Source organism: Pinus tabuliformis, chromosome 7, assembly GCF_031772625.1.
Source record: "Pinus tabuliformis cultivar Carrire ecotype Pingquan chromosome 7, CPIR1, whole genome shotgun sequence".
Taxonomy (NCBI): domain Eukaryota; kingdom Viridiplantae; phylum Streptophyta; class Pinopsida; order Pinales; family Pinaceae; genus Pinus; species Pinus tabuliformis.
Window position 1 is genome coordinate 2033781188 of NC_142293.1, and position 20656 is coordinate 2033801843.

At 39.2% G+C, this 20656-nt stretch overlaps 1 protein-coding gene and 1 pseudogene across 4 annotated transcripts in view; one reads left to right on the forward strand and one right to left on the reverse strand.

The window, feature by feature from the left end:
- LOC149256663 (peroxisomal membrane protein PEX14-like) overlaps window positions 1-20656 on the forward strand; it is a 205227-nt gene that overhangs the window by 103167 nt on the left and 81404 nt on the right. For all 4 annotated transcript variants that reach the window (XM_089460817.1, XM_089460815.1, XM_089460814.1 and 1 more), the window contains 5 exons: window positions 5001-5245; window positions 5431-5479; window positions 5712-5902; window positions 6283-6469; window positions 6604-6762. In XM_089460817.1, coding sequence (XP_089316943.1) covers window positions 5001-5245; window positions 5431-5479; window positions 5712-5902; window positions 6283-6469; window positions 6604-6762 — 831 coding nt within the window. The remainder of the gene's footprint in view (window positions 1-5000; window positions 5246-5430; window positions 5480-5711; window positions 5903-6282; window positions 6470-6603; window positions 6763-20656) is intronic.
- Window positions 12502-13787, reverse strand: LOC149256664 (putative trehalose-phosphate phosphatase C pseudogene; annotated as a pseudogene).

Here is a 20656-nt window from a genome sequence, read left to right on the forward strand (position 1 = left end):
AATTTGAAATGAAGGATTTGGGACAGATGCATTATTTCCTGGGGTTGGAAGTTTTGCAGCAGAAGGGTGAGATCTTCCTTGGACAAGGGAGATATGCTACAGAGATCTTGAAAAGATTCAGAATGCAGGACTGTAGACCTATGGCTAAGCCAATGATCACCAACTGGAAGAAGATTGATGCATCAGAAGATAAAGACGTTGATCCCACCTTGTATAGGGAGCTTAGAGGGTCCTTAATGTATTTGTTAAATACTAGGCTAGACCTTTGTTACGCTGTCAACACCCTCAGTCAGTTCATGGTGGAACCCAAGAGGGTGCATTGGACAAAAACCAAACATGTTCTTAGGTATATACAAGGAAAAATCGAGCATCAACTATTGTACACCTAAGGCAATGACATTAGGTTGAGTGGTTTCACTGACGCAGATTGGGCTGCAAGTTCAGTTGATCGGAAAAGTACAACTGGGTACTGTTTCAACATTGGATCAGGAATGACCTCCTGGTGTAGTAGAAAACATAAATCAGTGGCTCTGAGCTCAGCTGAAGCATAATATATGGTAGCTAGCACAACTTCATGCGAAGCCATATGGCTTAGGAAATTGCTTGTGAATCTATTTAGGAGAAGGATCGAAGCGATCAAGATTTTGTGTGATAATCAGAGTTGCATCAAGCTCTATGAGAATCTAGTATTTCATAATCGGTTGAAACACATTGATATTAGGTGTCACTTTGTGAGAGACTGTGTCCAACGAGGAGCAATATAGTTGAGGTACACTCCAACAGGAGAATAGGTGGCAGACATCTTCACCAAGGCTTTAGGAAGAACAAAGTTTGTTTATTTCAAGGAGAAGATGGTGATGGTGAAGAATCCATTTTTGTAGCAGAAACATATAGTATCGGGAGTTGCAGTGCAGCAGATAGCAATGGCAGTGCTGTGGACAACATGATGCAACATATTCAGAGGGAGTTGCAGTACAGATGTAGCAGTGACAGTTGTACTGTCATGGGCAACAACACAGGTTACAACAACACAGTAGATGAGGGGCAGAGGATTGATGCCATGGATCAGTGTGGTAATTCTATTGGGAAGCACTGCTAGAGCACATTGCTCACTAGGAGGGAGTGTTGATTTTGGGTAGCATCGGATGTGCTCTAGCTCCGAGAATTTGTGGAGGGGCTAGAATACATGAGATCTCCAAGACCCATAAATCATTTGGAGAAATTCCACCCGAATGAGGAGTTACTAAAATAATTAATATTTTTAATGGGTTCCTAAGTCTAAACTTAGGAAAATAAAAATATTAATGGGTGTTAATAAAGATAAGGGTGAGAAGCTTCTAAGAGACGAGGATCAAGTCTGTTTTAATCTTAGTTGTTGATTAAAGACTTAATCTCGGTCGTTGATTCATCAATAAGAAAAGTATAAGAGAAGGCTTGAGGATTATTTGGAGACACACCTGCAGATACTCAGTATCCCAAGGAAAATCGATTCTCAAAGAGAAGGAGATCGATTTCAGAGGGAGAGTTGCAGGGTGGAGGAAGATGAGGGTATCAACAACAGTCAGTGATTGAGGAGGAGGTGATGCAGGGGTATTGAGAGACAACGCAGAGAGGGAAGACACAGTCCTCACGCTGGCTAACGCAGAGGGACAGAGAATGATGTAGAGTGATGCAAAAGTGGAAGAAGGGTCTCTGGGGTGTCAGAATTTTTCCAGGAGAGGGATAAACCTTGCCTTAGGTGTTTTCTCTCAGTTTCTCTGTAAAATCATTCATTGTAAAACAATTATCGCTGAAGATTAATAAAACCCTCATCTGCTGCACCGATTTTCCCACATTGGGTTTTTTCAGGGGATAGTTGTCCAAAAACAACTGCGTTGATGTGATTGGTTCTTGTGCTTGTATATCACTGTTATTTTCTCTATGTAATTATGTGATAACTGCAGTAGAATTTATTTTAATGTTTGCTGAAGGGATTTCATAAATAACTTATTGTGAGAAATAAGTAGGTGAAATAAATCAGTTAATGCAGTAGAATTCCAGGTTATAAATTTTCACACTTTCCAGCTTGCAAACGCTGAATCGATTTTTCCTCCAGCTGAATCGAATTGCTTTTCTGAAGCAACTGCGCAATCCTCTACACTGTCTCACTGGGAATAACTCGGCCTCGTTGCTGCTGCCTCTTCGGATGTGGAAAACTTCTTCTGGATCACTGTCTCTGCCCCTCACTCTCTTTGCTTCCTCACTGAAGCTTGAAGTCCCCGACAACTGACTGTTGTTACTCTGGAAAATCGAATTCTCCAAGTGACTCTAGTGTATTTTCCATCACCACATCAATCGCTCCTTGTATCTTCCTGTTGGGACTCCAACAACCAAGATTAAATCTTAATCGATGGCTTACATCTTTTTTAGATTGATCCGTGTGAGTTTCTAAAGAATTCTCACCTTGACTTAATTAATTTTGATTAATTAACCAATTTACTTTAGATTTAGGAAACATTAAAAAATTGGTTAATAATCTAATTAAATCATCTCTAGGTTGAATTTCCAGAACGATTTCTAGGTTTTGGAGATCTCATGCATTCTAGCCTCTCCACCAAATTTCGTCTCTAGGACACATCCGATGCTACAAAAACTAACAAGAAGGACAGAGTTTCATATTGAGCTTAAGAGATGATGGTCAGCATGCAACTAGAGGAGTTGGTACTGTCAGTTTTCATAGGGAGTCGAGTAATCCTCTTCATCTCTGAGATGTTCTCTATGTTCCAGGATTGAGGCATAATCTTGTTTTGGTAGCTATCCTTGAGGACAAGGGATATGCTATCATCTTCAACAAAGGTAAGGTGTGCCTCCAACACTTAGCTTTGCGATGTAAGAAGCAGATGGATGTAAGAGTGAAGAATCTCTACAAGTTGTAGGTAGAGACAGATGCAACCTTGAGCAGATGGATGTAAGAGTGAAGAATCTCTACAAGTTGTAGGTAGAGACAGATGCAACCTTGAGCAGTAAGGCAGGGAGAGCTCAAAGTAGAGAAACGGTAGTTGAATGAGGGCAGGATAGAGCTCTCAAGATGGAGCCTTAATCAGTATCTCAGTTTGAGTCTAATATAGTTGGCAGTTGGGTTGATCAACAGGATGATGAGCATAGCCCAGGGCGAGTGGAGGCAACCACTTAGTCAGAGACTCCCAGTTTAGGTTGTGTTCGAGACAATTGGGCAGAGGATTTGGTTAAGGGGTTAAGGGAGATCATAAGGGAGTTGAATCTTCCAGTATCACTTCAACAAAAGGAAGCATCCATAGAGGTACATAGGGTACATGGCACTTATGACTGAAGTGATGGATTCACAAAATATGGTGGGAAAAAATAGGTCTTCAGATCAGGTTCTGCAGAAGAAAGCAAGAAAGTCTTCTAGTTTAGAGGGAGCAGTTGTAGCAACAAAGAACATGCTAGTGTTGGAGAGAGATCTAGGTGGACGAGGTTCTTCTAGAAGCACTTTCCTCGCTAAGTGGGAGTGTTGAAAATAGTGGCGACAAAGGTCCTTCTTTGACTTGTGTCTTAGTCAAAGAGACCAAGAAGCAATTTTCCTTAGCATGCACGTTCCTAAAAGTTAGGACAAGTTCCTAAAATTTAGGACGAATTCCTATAAGTTAGGACAATTCATGAAGCAGTTTGATTTATATGCAGCAGTGGAAGGCTTAGTTGTTGTCTTCTAGTGTGAGCTTGATTGGGAGAAGGACAAGTGTTTGGGTTTCAAGTTCTAAATTGAGACAAGATGTGTTACATGAGTCAGTTGCACTTTTGGTTAACTCATAAATCACAAGTCAACTTCCTAAAATACAATTTGCCAGATTTAGACTATGCAAATTGCTTACAAGGAGGACGAAGGCACCATTGTACATCATTGTTTTGTGAGCACGAGTTGGTGAGACAAAGTAATAGAGAGCACAGGTTTATGTGTGTGAGCTTGTGAGAGGAAAAGCGTGCAATAAGCTTGTGTGCAGATTTGAGGAGGAATTTCCCTTGGGATTTGCTCAAAGATTTAGGGAGAATCCCCTAAATAATAGGAGCAGTCTATGTGCATAGAAATAGGGAGGCAGGATCAGGGTACTTACAGGTGTTTCAAGCCTAGTTCAGGCAGGGAGAACCATTGTGTTTTCTGTTGAAATAATATTGTATTGTAAGAGATCTATTGCTCATTCTTCTATCAATAAAATTCTCAAACAAGCAAAGGGTTTTCCCGGGTTCCCTAGAATATTTTTTGTGTCTTGATTATTGAGTGACTGTGATTATTTCTTTTCCTATTCCGCTGCAAATAAGTAGAGAAAAGCTGTGTCCTAATGAAAAGAAACTAGCTTTGAGATTGTTCATTAGAGCAGTTGCGGATTTTCTACAATTAAGCCAATGCCAATTAGTTGTAGGTTGTGTACTGGTAATAGTCTTTTCGAAGGCAAACATTGCTGGGAAACACAAGGGATATCCCTACAATTGTTGATGGCATCCATAGTAAACTCATTGTTGTAGATTAGTAGGCCTCATTCAAGGAGATTCAAACCAGGCACCTGCCAGCACGGAACTAGCCAAAAGGCCGAGCAACATTGATGAGGTTTGGCTAACTGCATGGGCTTGGTAATAAACTTGCCTTGCTCTGTCTATGCATTACCTCCAATCATTTTACAACAGGAGTGCAAGAGCTCTGCTATCTCCTTCTCATGACTCAGCCTTGCTTTTGCATTTGGTGAGGAAGAGATTTGGTTTGAGTTGGTAGGGTTACAAGGCAATGGTGATAATCTGCAGGATGAAATGAACAATACTTAGATGAAATCCAATTCCCAAAGTTGCTGGTGCATATGTGTGAAATGAAATTTGAATTTGTAAATGGTTCGGATGTTACTTTTGACCACAAGAACATTACATGATATTATTCATTATATTCTTTTGGACAATTTATTCCCATCATGTATCTTACTTTAAAATTTTTCATCTGAATTTTACATTTTTGGCAGGTGAGTCTGGAAAAGTGGTGGAAGGTGAAGGAGTTCCAGAAGCAAAAGGAGAACTTTCAAAGGAAAAGGATGGTAACTGGCCATTTACAAATTCAGAGCCTATGAGAGAAGAACAGGTTCAAAATGCAGTCAAATTTTTATCTCACCCAAAAGTACGTGGTTCTCCAGTCATATACCGGCGCTCATTTCTTGAGAGGAAAGGTTTAACAAAGGAGGAGATTGATGAAGCTTTTCGGCGTGTGCCAGTAAGAAAGTTGTTGGCTTTATCTTATTCAGCCTGTTATAGCTGCATCTGGTTTTATTCCTATGTCATTAAACACTGGAAGATATTACATTCCAACAGGTTACAGATTTGAAACATGTCTGTTTAAGTGTTTTTGATTAAACAAGGCATGGATGTAGTTGGCTAATTGTTTGTTATGCAATTTAGGATCCCCCTTCTAATGAATTACCAGCTAAAGCAACTGTTCAAAGTCAAGGTAAGTAAGTTTGGAGATTCAAGCATTATGGTGTTTAAATATTGCACCTATATAATTTTAATTCATTGTCTGAAGATGAAGCATTGGGGGTCTTGGTTATCATAAATTGTTTGTTAGTGAATATAAGGGAACAATTGTTTCCTGATGGTATGTTGGATTTAGGAAGCCAAAATTGTCATCGACTCTTTTGAGACAGGTTGCTGACTACTTTGTTCTGTATTATATGTTGCAGATACACGATCATCACCTCCCAGTACTGTGCAAACTCAACCCCCAGTTCAAACGTTGCAGCATACGGTGGCTCCACTAGTTACAACACCAACGGCCCCATTGGTTCAACCAACCCGTTTTCACTGGACGCATATGATTTTTGCTGTAGGATTGCTCACTGCAACAGGTGCTGGTGCCGGTGTGTTGTTCAAGGTCATGCTTTTCTTGTGCTTGTCTAATGGCAGTTCATATTTTTTCCTAAATCCCATCATTATGTTGCAGAAAATGAAAGCCAACTTTAGAAGGAACGAAAAACCCTAATTAGTAATATGAGCAAAACTCAAAAGGGAAAAAAATCAAATATGGAAAACAATTTAGTTAACAAATAATTAGGTCTATTGTACTGTTAAAATTGAAGGATTATTACTTAGCAAATGAGACTTTGAATTTTGATAGGTATTTTATTATCGTATTTATTATGCACATGGAAATATACTGAAAGTGTTTGGATGTGATTCAAAGTTGAACTTGGTCTGAAATAATTTCTATTTAATTATTTGTTGCCTCTCACATTGTGGTATGTATTTTGACAGAATGCAGTTATTCCAAAATTGAAAGCTTGGATACGACAAGTAACCTCTGAAGCTGATGAAACTGAGCGGAAGAAGGCTCTAGAGCCAAGTCCAGCCGCAGAAGCTGCAGCTGCTGCAAAAGCTGCTGCTTTGGCAGCATCTGAGGTAGCTAATGTTAGCCGAGAACTGGTCAAATCAAGAATTGAAGGTCAGACATTGATGCTATTTGCTTTTCAACATAAACGATAGGAAATATTTCCATTTACCTTGTCTGTAGAGGAAGCTTATAATATGCTGTATATATATTGCTTCAATTCATGTTTGGTTAATATGGGGTTCCAGATAGGAAATATTTTGAGGGCCTGCTGCGGTCTGTCGAAGGACAAATTGAAGAAATGAAGTCAATGAAGACTGCTCTTCAGTACATACAAAGTAATAGGCATGGATTTCATACTGCAAATGGCATTCTGGATGATCAAGTTGAAAGTGAGACACACATGGGTATGTTCTTGGTTTGAAATTAGCTATACGAGATAAATTGACTTTATTTATTTATTTCTTTTTTAATTCAAATTGGTTTGCAGGTTTGGAAAGTATTTTGCATGTGAGGCTTGTTTTGTTAATAATCCCACATGTTAGGCATTTTCATATTTTTCATTGTCATTGTTATCGCTTGAATGACATCTGAGGTTGATTAGTTGCATCTCCCTGAGTTGTGATGTTGATTGGGTCAATATTGGTTTTTCTCCATGACTTGGATTTTCACGTTTGGAAACTTCTCTACACTCTATCAATGCTCATGATACCTGCTGATTGTTTTATCACCTGCTGCCTGTGATACGTAACCTCAGCCCATTGCTGCAAAACCTTTGGCCCCTGGGTCTCTGTTGCATGGCCCTTACAGCCCATGGCCCTCTGCTGCATAGCCCTCCTATCATCTGGTCTCATGTCCCACAATATCGCAGCTCTGCAACCTCTTCTTCATCATTGTTTCCTCCCCTCTCCCTGCCATCTCCCCCCTTTTCTTCCTCATCCACCACTTCTCCCTGGTCTCCTCCTCTTTATTTCTCATTTTCCCCTCTTTTCCCCCATGTTCTCTCATCCTCTCATCACCCACCTCCTATCTATCGCTTCCCCACCTTCCTCTCAGCGTCCTCCCCTCTCTCCACGATCACTTTCATGGCCCTCCCATTACTCCCCCTCCCACTTTGGTCTGGCACTTTTCACCTACAGTCTGTGCCAGCCTCTCTTAAATTGCAGATTCACCCTCCTGTATGACTAGGATTTTGATGGCGGTAGCCACACAGCAGCAGTCAAACAAAGGGGATGATCCAACACTGGGAAACAACTGAACACTAACCTGCATAATGAAAACACAACAGAACAACAATCTACAGGGGAGCAGCCTTGATTCCGACAGCATGGTAACTCTCTCAATAGAACCTGTTTTTTAGCTGCCCAAATGGACAGTTTGGCTAAATTGCTAGAACAGGTGCAACGGGAAATGATGTTTCTCTCAAGCAGAATCTGCAAGCTGGAATTGATCTCTTGATAAATTGCTGAATGAAAACAAGTTGCTGGAATCCCTTGACCCCCCGAACGACGCCTACCATGCAGAGACCTTAAAACAAATAGGAGGATATCAAAACCCAGTAGGCCAACGTTAAACAAGAAACTGAAACTCACATCAACTCATGGGCACCATTGGTTCAAGGGAACGACAAAGCTCCCTCTGCCCCCTTGTGGTAGTTGAGGAAGTGGTGCAGTCTAAGCTCGTGGAGGAGCACACTAGTCCTGCAGGGGGATTGAACCTCAAGATAAGGGGGCTCCCTCTACCTTATCTATCCCCGGACCCCATGGTGGTTGGGGCCATGTTTCGTAGAGATACTGTTGACTTCTATGATGTGGCCCTTGATTGGGGTGGGATTGGGTCTAACTGCACTCTTTTTCTTTGGTTTAGGTTTCTTGCAAATCTGCTTTGGGTCCTTAGAGCTAGGTGGAAGTTGTTCTTTCTTCTTGGCAAGATCTTCTTGGATGAAAATCTCACTTGATCACATATTTTAAGCTCAAATGTTCTTGGGAGTTGGTTATAGTAGCAAGATAGGTAGGAAAGTGGGCAATCATTAGGAGTCTTAGGGTTGTTATTTGAGACACGTTTCCTCCCAGGATGGAAGCCTTGACTTGGGTTTCTGTTGATCTTTTTTCCTGTCAAGGACAAGAGTCAAACTCCTAGGAAAATTGAAACAACCTCCTAAATGACAAATAGATAAACTGTATTTAAACTACATTTGCTTTATTACAAGCAGGAACCTTATTCCTGTGGAATTGAAATACAATATGAAGAGCTTGTAAGAGATGAGAAAGGCATAACTGAGCACACATGGAAAATCTAATGGAAAGGCATATGTAGAAGAATATATGGGAGGGAAAGTAAAGCAGGTTGATTCACAAAATCTTCGGGAAAGGAAAGCTTGGCTTCAAAAAAACCCCCAAAAACCTCTTTTCTCCTGAATTAGTACCGACTTGTGTGACTGAATCATCATGCTGTGTAATTTTTTCTATCTTTTTCTCTTGATGTCTACTACACCTCATTATCTCTAGTTCCCACTGCGATCTTAGTAAACAAGTTGCCATATCTTACTAATGATAAATGTTGATAAAACAATCTGTCAGTCTCAAAACCTTGCGCAGAACCAACCTATTTGAAATTGAAAGGTTTCAAGGTCTCAGATACCTTTGCCTAATGTGAAGAATTCTTCACAACCACGTCTCCAATTTTGAAAGGTAATGTCATAAACTGCTTCTTCTTTTCCTGTCAAATAGAATTGACCAAGAGCAATACTGTCTACATACTTCAGCAAAAAATATCTATTACAAATAAAAACAGGGAGTAACAAGGGACTGTCTTGATACCCATAAAGCCTTGTATATGTATTGTTGTCTTCTTGTACATATACTCCTTTTCCCCTCAGGAAATCTTGTGCTTGTTGAATCAACCTCCACGGTTCCACTCTAGTTAGAATATATCTAAATTCCTTGATAAATTTATCTTAGACAAGGAAAAAGTGAAATGGTGCACTGTGCCTCCATAAAATGGGATACTAGAATTGCACTAGTTCTGTTTTAGAATTCATATTATAAGGGGTAGGTCATTGAAAAAAACACTATTGCTATCTAGTGTCAACAAATAAGTTGTCATGAGTCTTCGAGATAATTAGCTAGTTCAAAGGAAATCTATTGGAAATTATCTCAACCTAGTAGATTATAGTCTCCCTCTTGAAAGAAAAATACAAAAATAATAAAATATATAGGATTTGTTACCCACCAAATGTTGGTGATCCCATAGGAGAAATTTTTTCTCCCATCATCTCATCTAGCTGGTAGCCAGCAATCCTTGACAACCACTAGTAGCCGATGACGATGTCCCATTCATATCTCTGTCACTTGCATCAACCATATGTTTCCTCACCCATTTGGCAAGAGCACATGTTGGAAGGTGGGCTTTTAATCAAAAGGTACTTTATTCATTTTGAAATATGGTGCTTATTCTTGTTTGTATTTTGGGTATTTGACATGGATTATGGGGTAACTTGGAAGGAAGAGGGGTTTTGACTGTGATCTTGTTCTGTTAAAATTGGCAACTAGGGCCAAACTCCACATGGGTCATTTTATTTATGACAACTGATATTTTTCTTGGATTACTCTCTCCGAGAAGTGTAGGATTGATCAAAAGATCATCTGATTCTAACATATACAAATGAAGCTATGACTTTATTTTGATTATGGTCAAATTGACAAGGTCGACCAACAAACTTATGTAGGCTCAGAAGCTCAATAGTCACGTCTATTCATCCTCAACGTTGCATATAAATAGAAGGTGACTTAGCCTTAGTTGGATACACTCATATTCACACTTCTCTCTCTCTCCTCATTGATTGGGTACGGATTTCTGGTCCTCTTTCTCTCCACACGTTCGAAATTTAAGGAGAGCGAAATTTCAGGAGGCCGAAATTTAAGGAGAGCGAAATTTCCGGAGGCCAAAATTTTAGGAGAGAAAATTTCTGGAAAGTTTGACCAAGTGTTGACCAACGTTGACTGTAGCTAGGGCTAACCGCAGGTGGGCTGTTTGACTAGACTTTGACTGGGCTAAATTTGATTGTTTTGAGGGCTATTTTATCTTGTTGTTTGGAGGGTGAAGTTGACCGATTCGCTGAGTGTCAAATCTACCATGTTGACCAACGTTGACTTTTCTGGTTAGGGTTCTTTTGTTGTTGTTATAAATTATCAGATTTATGAATTGTATTATCTCTCTCTCCTGAACTATTGAAGACTAAAAGAATATTTGATCAAGGGTTTCCCCACATTGGGGATTGTCCTTGGCTGGTCCCACATCTTATGTCCTCTTGTCTTGGCTTGTCTTCTACTGTTTATGTTTATGTTCTATCTGCATTTTACTATCATGTTGATGTGATTGCTAATCTGAATATTGATACTGGGCTAATAAAGAAATTGAATTAAAATTGCTCTAAAGCATAGAACATACCATTGTTTCCTAAAATTAACATGTTCACTCACATTAAATGGGGGGTTAATTTTTCATACTAGTCCAATGGACCTCCCCGAATGGCCCAGTGGGTATCGTAGGGGCACTACTTGGGTATCCCCGATTGAGATAGCGTAGTCCCATCTCTCCCTATTCCATGCTTACCACTTTCTATCTCACATTACAAACCCTATAGTCCACCTCCCTTCTTCGGGTTCAACTGGCCATTGGCATCCCGCGATCTGACACCATACATCCTCATATCTAGGTAGGGCTCGAAACTTGGCCGTGGGAGGTTGATGCAGCTAAAAGAACAAGAAAATGGCATATGATGGCGACACGTGAAAAAGAAGAAGATCAAAATGTGAAAGATGGTTGGGACATACACATTACCACGCAGGCAAAAACCTAGCATGAGCTCTACCTTACTCATTATGGCCATCATCTGGTTCTTGAGCACATGTTGCTCTTCATATTATGAGAAGGAGCCTTTGCATGTCCTAACCCTTGGTGGGCAATGAACTGCTTCGCCATTAAATGTTAATTTAGTTTATAATGTGATTATAGGATGGCACTAGCGCTATAGTAATGTATCTATGTCCGAGTATAGATTGACCAAATATCTATATATAACATTGACCATATATCGACCCCGTCTGACATAACATGTCATCGGTACCGTGACGGTATATGACGTATCTGGGGACACAACGCTTGACGTGGAGGTTGCCTCTGTTTCATTTCAAAATTTCGTATGTTAATGCTTCATGAGTCTCTTCACATTCTCTTCATTTGGTTAAAAAATGTAACCTACACTTTCGTGGAATCTGCCGGGCAGGGAAGAAGTCTGTCGAATGGCTCCACTGTATATTTAAACGCTGTGCGGTATACCTTGTCCACCGTATATTACGCCAATTTTAATTCTTATGAAACGAATCCTGGAAACGAACGACGCTCAGAACCTTCACAACGGTTGACCCTTTGGGCGGCACACCATTTTGACAGCAAGATAGGGGATGACAACGTGATAACCAACTTTATTAACAACGTGTGCATGGTAGCTATAACAGAGCCGCGCAATAGAATACACCCAAAAGCCGAATCATGAATTGATGGAAAGAGTGCAAGCAGTGTCATAGAAGTTTCTGCAGTTGGCCCATCCCATGCATGCAGAGGGACCTGGATATGGGGACCACAGACTCCATCATACTGTCTTTGCCAACGAAAAGTGCGATTTGCAATCACCTTGTTAGCGTTCATGTTACTTTGAGTCCCACTACCAGTTTGCCAAATGACCAAAGGGAAATGACTGTTCAACTTTCCTTCAACAACTTCTTGAGCAACTTGCATTATTGCTTTCCCAATGGTTGGGTCAAGACCATACTCCATATTAACCTTAGCAATGCACTTTTTAGAACACCAAATGATTGTATAATTTGTTCAGGCATTTTCTCACGCTCTCCACCAATTTCAAAGTTTTGCAGTGACCGTTGAGTCTGTGCACCCCATAATTTGTTTGTTGGTACATTGATGGGACCAAATGTGTCCCTCTCCTCTCTAAAAGTTGTCGAAAGTGATCTGTTGTATGTAAATGATATGCCATGCATCAAGGAAGATGCAGTAGATATAGATAGATGGCGTCGATATGCTGAAATGAATGCCATTATATCACACCACCTAGTGTCCCAAGCAATGTTTCAGAGTTCCCTGCTTGCGTCTTCCTCTGACACTTTCTTTTTTTTTGTGGTATTAAAGCCACCAGAACCCTCCTCTTCATCCGTTCGGTCCTCTCTAACATACAACGGCATAACATTATTTGAATTTAATAAGCCTACTGAGTCTAGTAAATACTCAAGGGTGTTTCCCTTCTGCCATTCAATTGATGGACGAATCTCTAAAACCTTTTTCCCAAGGGTTAGATGTAAAAGAGGATAGTCCTTGAGCACACTTTTTACTTTTTCTATGAGTAAACTCAAGTTCTTCTCCTCTACACAACGAAAATGCACTGAAGCACAAAATTTGTTATTTTCCACCAATGCACCCTGTATTCTCTTTAGTTTCTCTTTCAATAACCTAGATACCTCATCTATCATGGGAAAAAACTCCTTGGCAGGCTGGAAGAGAACAACTTCATTACCCTTTTTATCTCTAGTTTTTTTAGAACCATTCTTTGAGGCATTAAAAGCTCTGGCAGGTGCCATAATATCCATCCCATGGCTTCTAGCATAATATATTTCTGCTAGTCGCACAAAATCATATACCTTATCTCTGCACCGCCCACTAATTATTGCAGTTGGAAAATATTTTGCAACTTCCTGTACTGTGGAATGCATCGTATCAACATATATGCCTGCTCAGGATCCTCTACAATAGGAGAACGTGTCCCATCATAATCTAGAAAGACTACAATATGCTTTCCTTTTGTTGCACCCATCATCTTCTCAACATCCAAGTTTTCCAGATTTGTCAGCACCTTCACTTGAGGACCCCTCATATCAAATACTTTATGCACTACCTCAACTTGGGACCTAGTGGTCTGTGCATAAAATCCATGAAATTGGACTTGCGATTGTTCATCGAAAAATGTCCATTTAAGCTCTGCTTTGTCATTCACTAATGGGGACTTCCATAATGGACTTCCAACCTTGTCAAGGTTCATCTCATTCCTTCGCTGAGCCAGGCACAAGTCTATGTCCATACTCTGCTCTCTGACAGCAAAAACTTCATCGAACTCTTTATGTACATGGAACTGGACCTTGAACTTCAGAATGATGGAGCTTGTGCATGTTTCCTTATCACTGGTGCTCTCGGACACTTCATTACTGGTAGAGATTAATGTTGAGGTTATGTATCCCCATACTTCTGAGATTCCCACATTGTTCTGTATGTCTTTATTATTTTCTTTGATGCTTCCTTTGCTAGCGATCCCTTCTTTAGCCTTTTCATCTTCAGTTGTCATATGCCCATTTTGATTGTCATTCATGTCACCTTGAGAAGATCCCAATTCAACATGTTCAACATCATTTTGATCATAGTTTTCTTCCTCCTCTTTCCTATAATCCACTTTTTCTTTTTCAAATATGCCATCTTCCTCATTGTTATGATATTGTTCATCTTCTTGTTTGTCAAGATAGTCCTCATCGACCTCATCTTCATCCTCATTATCATTAGAATCATCATCTTGATCTGTATCATTTTCACATTCATCATTATCAACATTTTGATGAAATTCTTCTTCTTTTTCTTCTTACACATTTTCCTCTTCATCATCTTCAATGTCTTCTTCGTTGTTGCTATTATCTTCCTTATTATTGATTTCCTTTCGACATGCTTTAATTTCTACAAATGATTTTTCTAAACGTTGAAATGCTGTTTGAATTTTACTAAACTGCTCAACGTAATCAGGACCTGAACGTAATGGCACATTGTGCGGCGAACAATGTTCAAAGACCCGCATGATTATATTGTGCGCCATGGCTTTGATACCACTGAAGCATCAAAACTGATAGCTTGTAGGCTTGAATGTAAAAATACACAAGAGGTATTTCTAATAATAATTTATTATATATAAAAATGTACAAGTGATGAATGTTACAATGAGGACCCACATATATATATATATATATATATATATATATATATATATACACCTAAGTAGGTGTCCTTTCGTGACTGGGTATGTCTTTTAGACATGCCTTTTCACTTAACTTAATGACTATTTAACATAATCGATATTTGATTATTTAATATTTACATTTATTTTAATTATTTACTTGTTATGAATTATATTCATAACAGTCACTTGGTCCAGTGTTAGCCTTGTAGGGTACCCCTCTCTAAGGCCTGCTAGATTTTACAACAACATTTTTGGCATCATTGCCGGGGACGAAGTGAGTCTACCTTAATGAAATTTGAATATTTAGATTCATCCTTAACAACAAGATAAATCTTTTTCTGGCGACTCCATTGGAAGAACGAAACCCTTGTTCTTCATTGAATTCCAATATCCAATGCTTGTAGGTTCAAGCAAGTATTTCTCAAGGCTTTTTGAATTCCCCCTAGTGACTCCCCATTGGTTTTCTATGCAACAGTCAAGGAAATGGTTGCTTGGGATTTGCATGAGATGTTCCATGCTTTGGATATCCAAATCGCTGGGATACAAATTATATGAAGAATGTCCCAAAATTCAATTTTGATTGTTCTTTAGCTGTGGATGATGTTGTTAAAATTTTCGAGTATACCTCAGAGATTGACATGGTTCATGACAATGCTCTCATGTGGCTCTTCATTAATTTGTTTGGGGAAGATCAAAGGGATTGGCTTTAATAATGCAGACCAAAGAGCATCCCTTCTATTGGGGTATTGATTGAAGGATTTCTCAAGTATTGGGGACCAACGGGTCATGTTGAAGAGGTCATCCAAGACTTGGCAATTGCCTTCCAAGAAGAAGGTCTTTTCAACAACAATGAAGAAGTTGAGGAAGGTTATTTCCATCTAAAGGGAACTATCACCCTTGATCATCTTGATTATTTTAATGATGAGGAAGAATACTTGGAGGATTGTATGCCTAAGGTTGCTCTTCAGTGAAAGTTCATGAGCTCGATTGTTGAATCCTCCATTCTTTGGTTGCAAGAGAGGATCTAGTGGCGTAAGCGGGATTCTTCTTTTCCCTCCTCATCCATGACTCCTTTTTTTGATACATGGTCATCTTAATTACCCACCTCCCACCCTTATGATTCATCATGCAAATCTTGTGAAGGAGGAAGTGATATTTGGTTGCCCTATCTGATAATGACCCATGATGGCTAGTGTTGTTATGTTGATTTAATAATATGGTGGTTGTTATGAATATAATTCATATAAAAATAATAAATGTAAATATAAATATATAATAAATAATAATTAATTAACTAATAATTAGCTAGTTAGTAATGAATAGGCATGCTTTAGAGACATGACCATTCATGAAAGGGCACCTGTCTAGGGTATATAAGCAAGCCATCACCCTCATTGTAATCATCACATCAATTCTTTTATACAATATTCAATATACAATTACTGTCTTATAATGGATGCCTTTTTTTCGAAGTATTTTGAAGCTTACTCCACTGCGTATACGAACTTTGTTCATTACATTGTTAGCAGAGCCACGTTCTCTGATCACCGACCTTTGGCCATAAATTTTTCGTCAACCTTGTTTATCATCGTGATTTAAGCGTTTCGCTACACTAGTCTTGGAGTTACTCTACTTTTTGCCAATTGGCCCTTGGCATAAAAAAGGTCAAAATTATTTAAAAGAGGAGAAAGTTTATATTGAAGAATTTAAAAATAAATAAAAAAAATGTCAATATTTGTCGGGAGGTATAATAATAGAAAATATATTCTATTGTGTGAGTGACGCTATGTCCGACGGATTAAGAAGGGACAAAGTTTCAGTTTGGAGCGATGCTAAATTTAAAGTATTGAGCAACGATAAGTTTCGGTTCACTAATGTTATACATAATTAAAAAAAAAAACAAAAGAAAGAGTATTATAATTTAAAAATTAAAAAAGAGAGGATATTAAGTATTTAATTGTTTGAAGTATAAATATTGTTAAACACATACATGGCAGACACAGAGTATGAATGATAAGCATTAGATTTCCTTTATTATTCAGAAGATGTTCATTGATGATACATTGTACATGATTGTTGGACTCATCTTCCAACGTCTCTTGGACTCCGGTGGCTGTTCACATTCCACACCAACCCATAGAGAATTAGGTGTCCAACATTCCCCACATTAATTCGAAGGGGTATGTATGAGGTCAAGAGGAGAACTATAATACATAATGTGCAAAAATGCATGGCGGCACTAGGTTGAATGTGCTCCCTGAAATGTTGGTATAAGGTGGGTGGTTTAAGGATGACCACCAACATTGGAGCGCTTCATGCAATTCTCGGAACTCTTCCAAATTTGGCATGAAGCTGAGGTCTTCTGCTAGAGGAAGTGCTCCTCATGTTTTGAATAAGGAAACCTTCAACCTTGAAAGGGAGGTCTCACCCCGCATAAAAAGGGAGAACCTCAACCTGAAAAGGGAGGTCTCGACTTGTGATGGTTTAAGGATGACCACCAACTCTGGAATGCTTAATGCAATTCCTGGAACTCTTCCAAACCTGGCAAGAAGTTGGAGTCTTCTACTAGAGGAAGTGTCTTCAATTCCTTGAAGAGGCATCACCAACTAAAGGCATGCTCAGGGGCATCTTTGTCTCTGGCTACAACTCTAAATCTGGTATGGCAGGTTGTGGCTCAGGCTCGCTTGATATGGCTTTGAAGCTTGTAGATGACCATCACTTTCCCCCCTGTCAGATACAAGGTGAGAAGATGAAGAGAGCTCAACTGCAAGACTTTTCAATATTCGAGAACAAATCCTGTTGTATGAGTGAAATATCCTCTTCGCTGTTGAAGCCCATTGCCAAGAAGCGATCTATCTAAGATGAATCTTTGTTCTTGCAGGAGGCTTGTTTTTGAAGCATCTGTTTGAAGAATGAGTGGTTTTATGATAGTGTTCACATGGATGAAGATCAAAACAATGATCTTTCATATGTGGCCAACTCGGTCAAAGTGTTGGCATTTAACAACTTTTGACTGCGAATGTGGAACAGAATCTGGAACAGGTGAAGGTGAACCGCCATGAAGAAACCTAATACTTTGAAATTGAATGGGCTTGGAATAGTCTGGAATATGAAAGGACACATCCTTGCCATATCTAAGACCAGTTCTGTGCTTGTTATGGACAAGCTCTTCCTAAGGTTAGATGATGGGCTTGGGAAGCATATGATGAATTTTTTGCTTTTGCGTGCAACTCTGCTCTTGAGATTGGTACTGGGAGCGGATGGGAGTCTGTCTCAATTTTCTGAACAAAAATAGATTCAGAATGACAACTCTTCTGTCTTAATTCTTCTTGCTGAAGTTGAGATTCTAGTTGCAAAAAATCCATCTTTTCCTATGCATTTTACAGACAGGTTTGAATGTTCGAAAGAGAGGCTTTGTTAATTTTGACTGTGCTTTCAGGGTGGATTTGATTAGAGTTTTCAGTATCTCAATAAGCCATGAACTTTCAGCATTATTCAACCAACTCAGGTCAACAAATGTCCACAAATATACTTGTAAAAGTAGATAGCTAGCAACTTACAATTTTTAGAATGTTGCTACACAAACTTCTGCAATGAATTGGTTATATACATATAAGGAGCGGGAACTATGGCATATAACATCAATCCATTGGCTCTGACCACCCCATATATAAGTGTGCAACACTTATATGAACACTCTAACGCGTACGCATTCAACGGATAATCAATTTGGAATACAAAATTTAATTAACGCAGCACCACAGTTCAAGGTCTTCAACGCACAATGTTAATTGACAATAGGAAGCTTTAATTATCAACTCACCACAGTTTTGACCAGTGTATGCACAGATGATGAAAAAAGCCAGCAATGGTTTCAACGCTCCATTCAACATTCATCACCGAAAAACAATGCAACTTCAATATGTAAACCAATTCAACGCATAGAGATAAAGTAAACAATGTATAGCCAAGCGCACAAATTATTCATGACCTTTCGGAAATTTGTCTTCAATCGTCACTGGATTTGGACGCTGTGAATTCTGTGCGAAAGATCACAGGGGTCACCGGTCTTGCATGAGCAAGGACCGTGTGGTGTACATGAAACTGAGATGAAGGTAGAATATTACTTGATCCATCTCATCAAAGTCTCCACATGAATCGAACATAAGTCTAATAGCTTTAGTCGCTGGAAAATGCTAACTATGAGATTGACACAAGAACGAATGGCTCAAAAAATCGTCCGGTGTTACAACGTCAGAGTGACATTGAGTTTAATTGTTTACAAATACAGTAAGTATCACACCACAAATGATACTCATGTTTATTTATATACACATTACGCTCGTCCTATCGCCAACCTAAACACATGTAAATTGCACCATATAAACTCGTTCTTGTCTTTTCATTTCTTGAATAGCTTCTAAAGGCCGATCCATTTGGAAATTTGCAATGAATCCATGATTGGACCGACAAAATTATTGCATTGGAGGTAATAGTCAACACTCCACGCTCCACCATTGGTATGACTGCGCAATGGTATGACTGTGGTAGGTGGACCGACGGTATGTATTAAAAAACACAGGATTAAAACGAAAACTGGTGGTATGGGAAGGAAATCTGGTGGACAGTGGTAGGATACCGGGATTGGGAACGCGGAGGTATTAACGTATGGATCGAGGAGCGTTGTGGACTGTGGAGTATGGAATCACGTTCAACGTAGGAGGCGGTGAGAACAGTCGGGCAGTTTGGGGGAAGATATTATATTCGTGTTATATGTTGTTGAGGGAGAAAACAATCAAGCTGCCGGTGGGAGGTATTTAAAACCAGCGTAAATTGGGAGTTGGAAACTAGTGTGAGTGTTTTGGATGAGAGGTATGGAGCGTATTATGGTGAAGCTGAAGCCATAAGCGGCGGTATTAACATGGGGGCTGACTGTGTAATACCAAATGAACAGTTGAGCTACAAGCAAAGCATTAAGCTTGTAGGAGACGAGGAACAAGCACATTTACCAGGGAAATAGACATGTGCATGGTGAAATGGTTATTGGATTTTGGGAATCTATCATAGAAATGATAAGGATTCGCACAGAGATGAATGCACCATTCAATGCACATAAATCATGCTCCATTATTCGTAGAGGATAGAGCAAGAAATATTCCTCTACAGTCACAAGAACAGGTTTGCTTAGGACAAAGGAATGGCAAAACTAAGGGATGTTACCTCTGTCAGAACCCACAAGGAGGAGAGCGGTTACTGGGATTTCATGACTAACAAGGGAGCGTTTACTGCGATTTCGCTGAGAGAGAGGAGTGTTTGTTGGTTTGATGGCTGACATGATGGTACCACATTAACATTAATAATTCTTCTAATTCATGGGCTGAGCTAAGTGGGTAGGTCTGTTGGATGGCATCTAATTCATGGGCTGAGCTGAGTGGGTAGGTCTGTTGGATGGCAACAAAACTGATAGGCAAAGAAAGGCCACAAAAATAGTGGCTCAAATATGAGCAGGCAGGAGATCGCCCTCTCTGATACCATGTTAAACACATACATGACAGACATAGAATATGAATGATAAACATTAGATTGCCGTTACTATTCATAAGATGTTCATTTATAATACATTGTAGATGACTGTTGGATTCATCTTGCAATGTCTCTTGGACTCCGGTGGCTGTTCACATTCCACACCAACCCATAGAGGATTAGGTGTCCAATATATATATATATATATATAGAAAATGATATTTTATTTTAATATTAATGTGCTAAGTTAAAAAAAAACATTGTTATTCTAAAGATTAAAAGGGGTACTTTTAAAACCCTAAGGTCGAGAAAAATCAAGTTTAAGGAAGGAAATTTTTCCTATAACGACCTTTCAATTGTGGATTGTAGATTAATTAATTTAAGATGGAATACCCAAGGGAAGGAGATTAATATCGCTATCAACACAAGCGTTGGGAAAAATTACGTGAATGTTAATTTGGCGAATCAACTATTAATTCCAGAGTCAAGCAAAAGGGAAAGAAAAAATATTTTTAGTGACGAAGAATATGAAATTAATGATTTACAAGTAATAATTGACCACTATGAATGCATTTCTCAATTTCCTGTCGTAATTATGTTTAACCCAAAGATTGATGTCATTTTTGTTCAACCTTGGTTAAAAGAATTGGGTACGTTGTTGAAATTGGAAACTAGGGCCAAACTCCATGTGGGTCATCTTATTAATGGCAGCT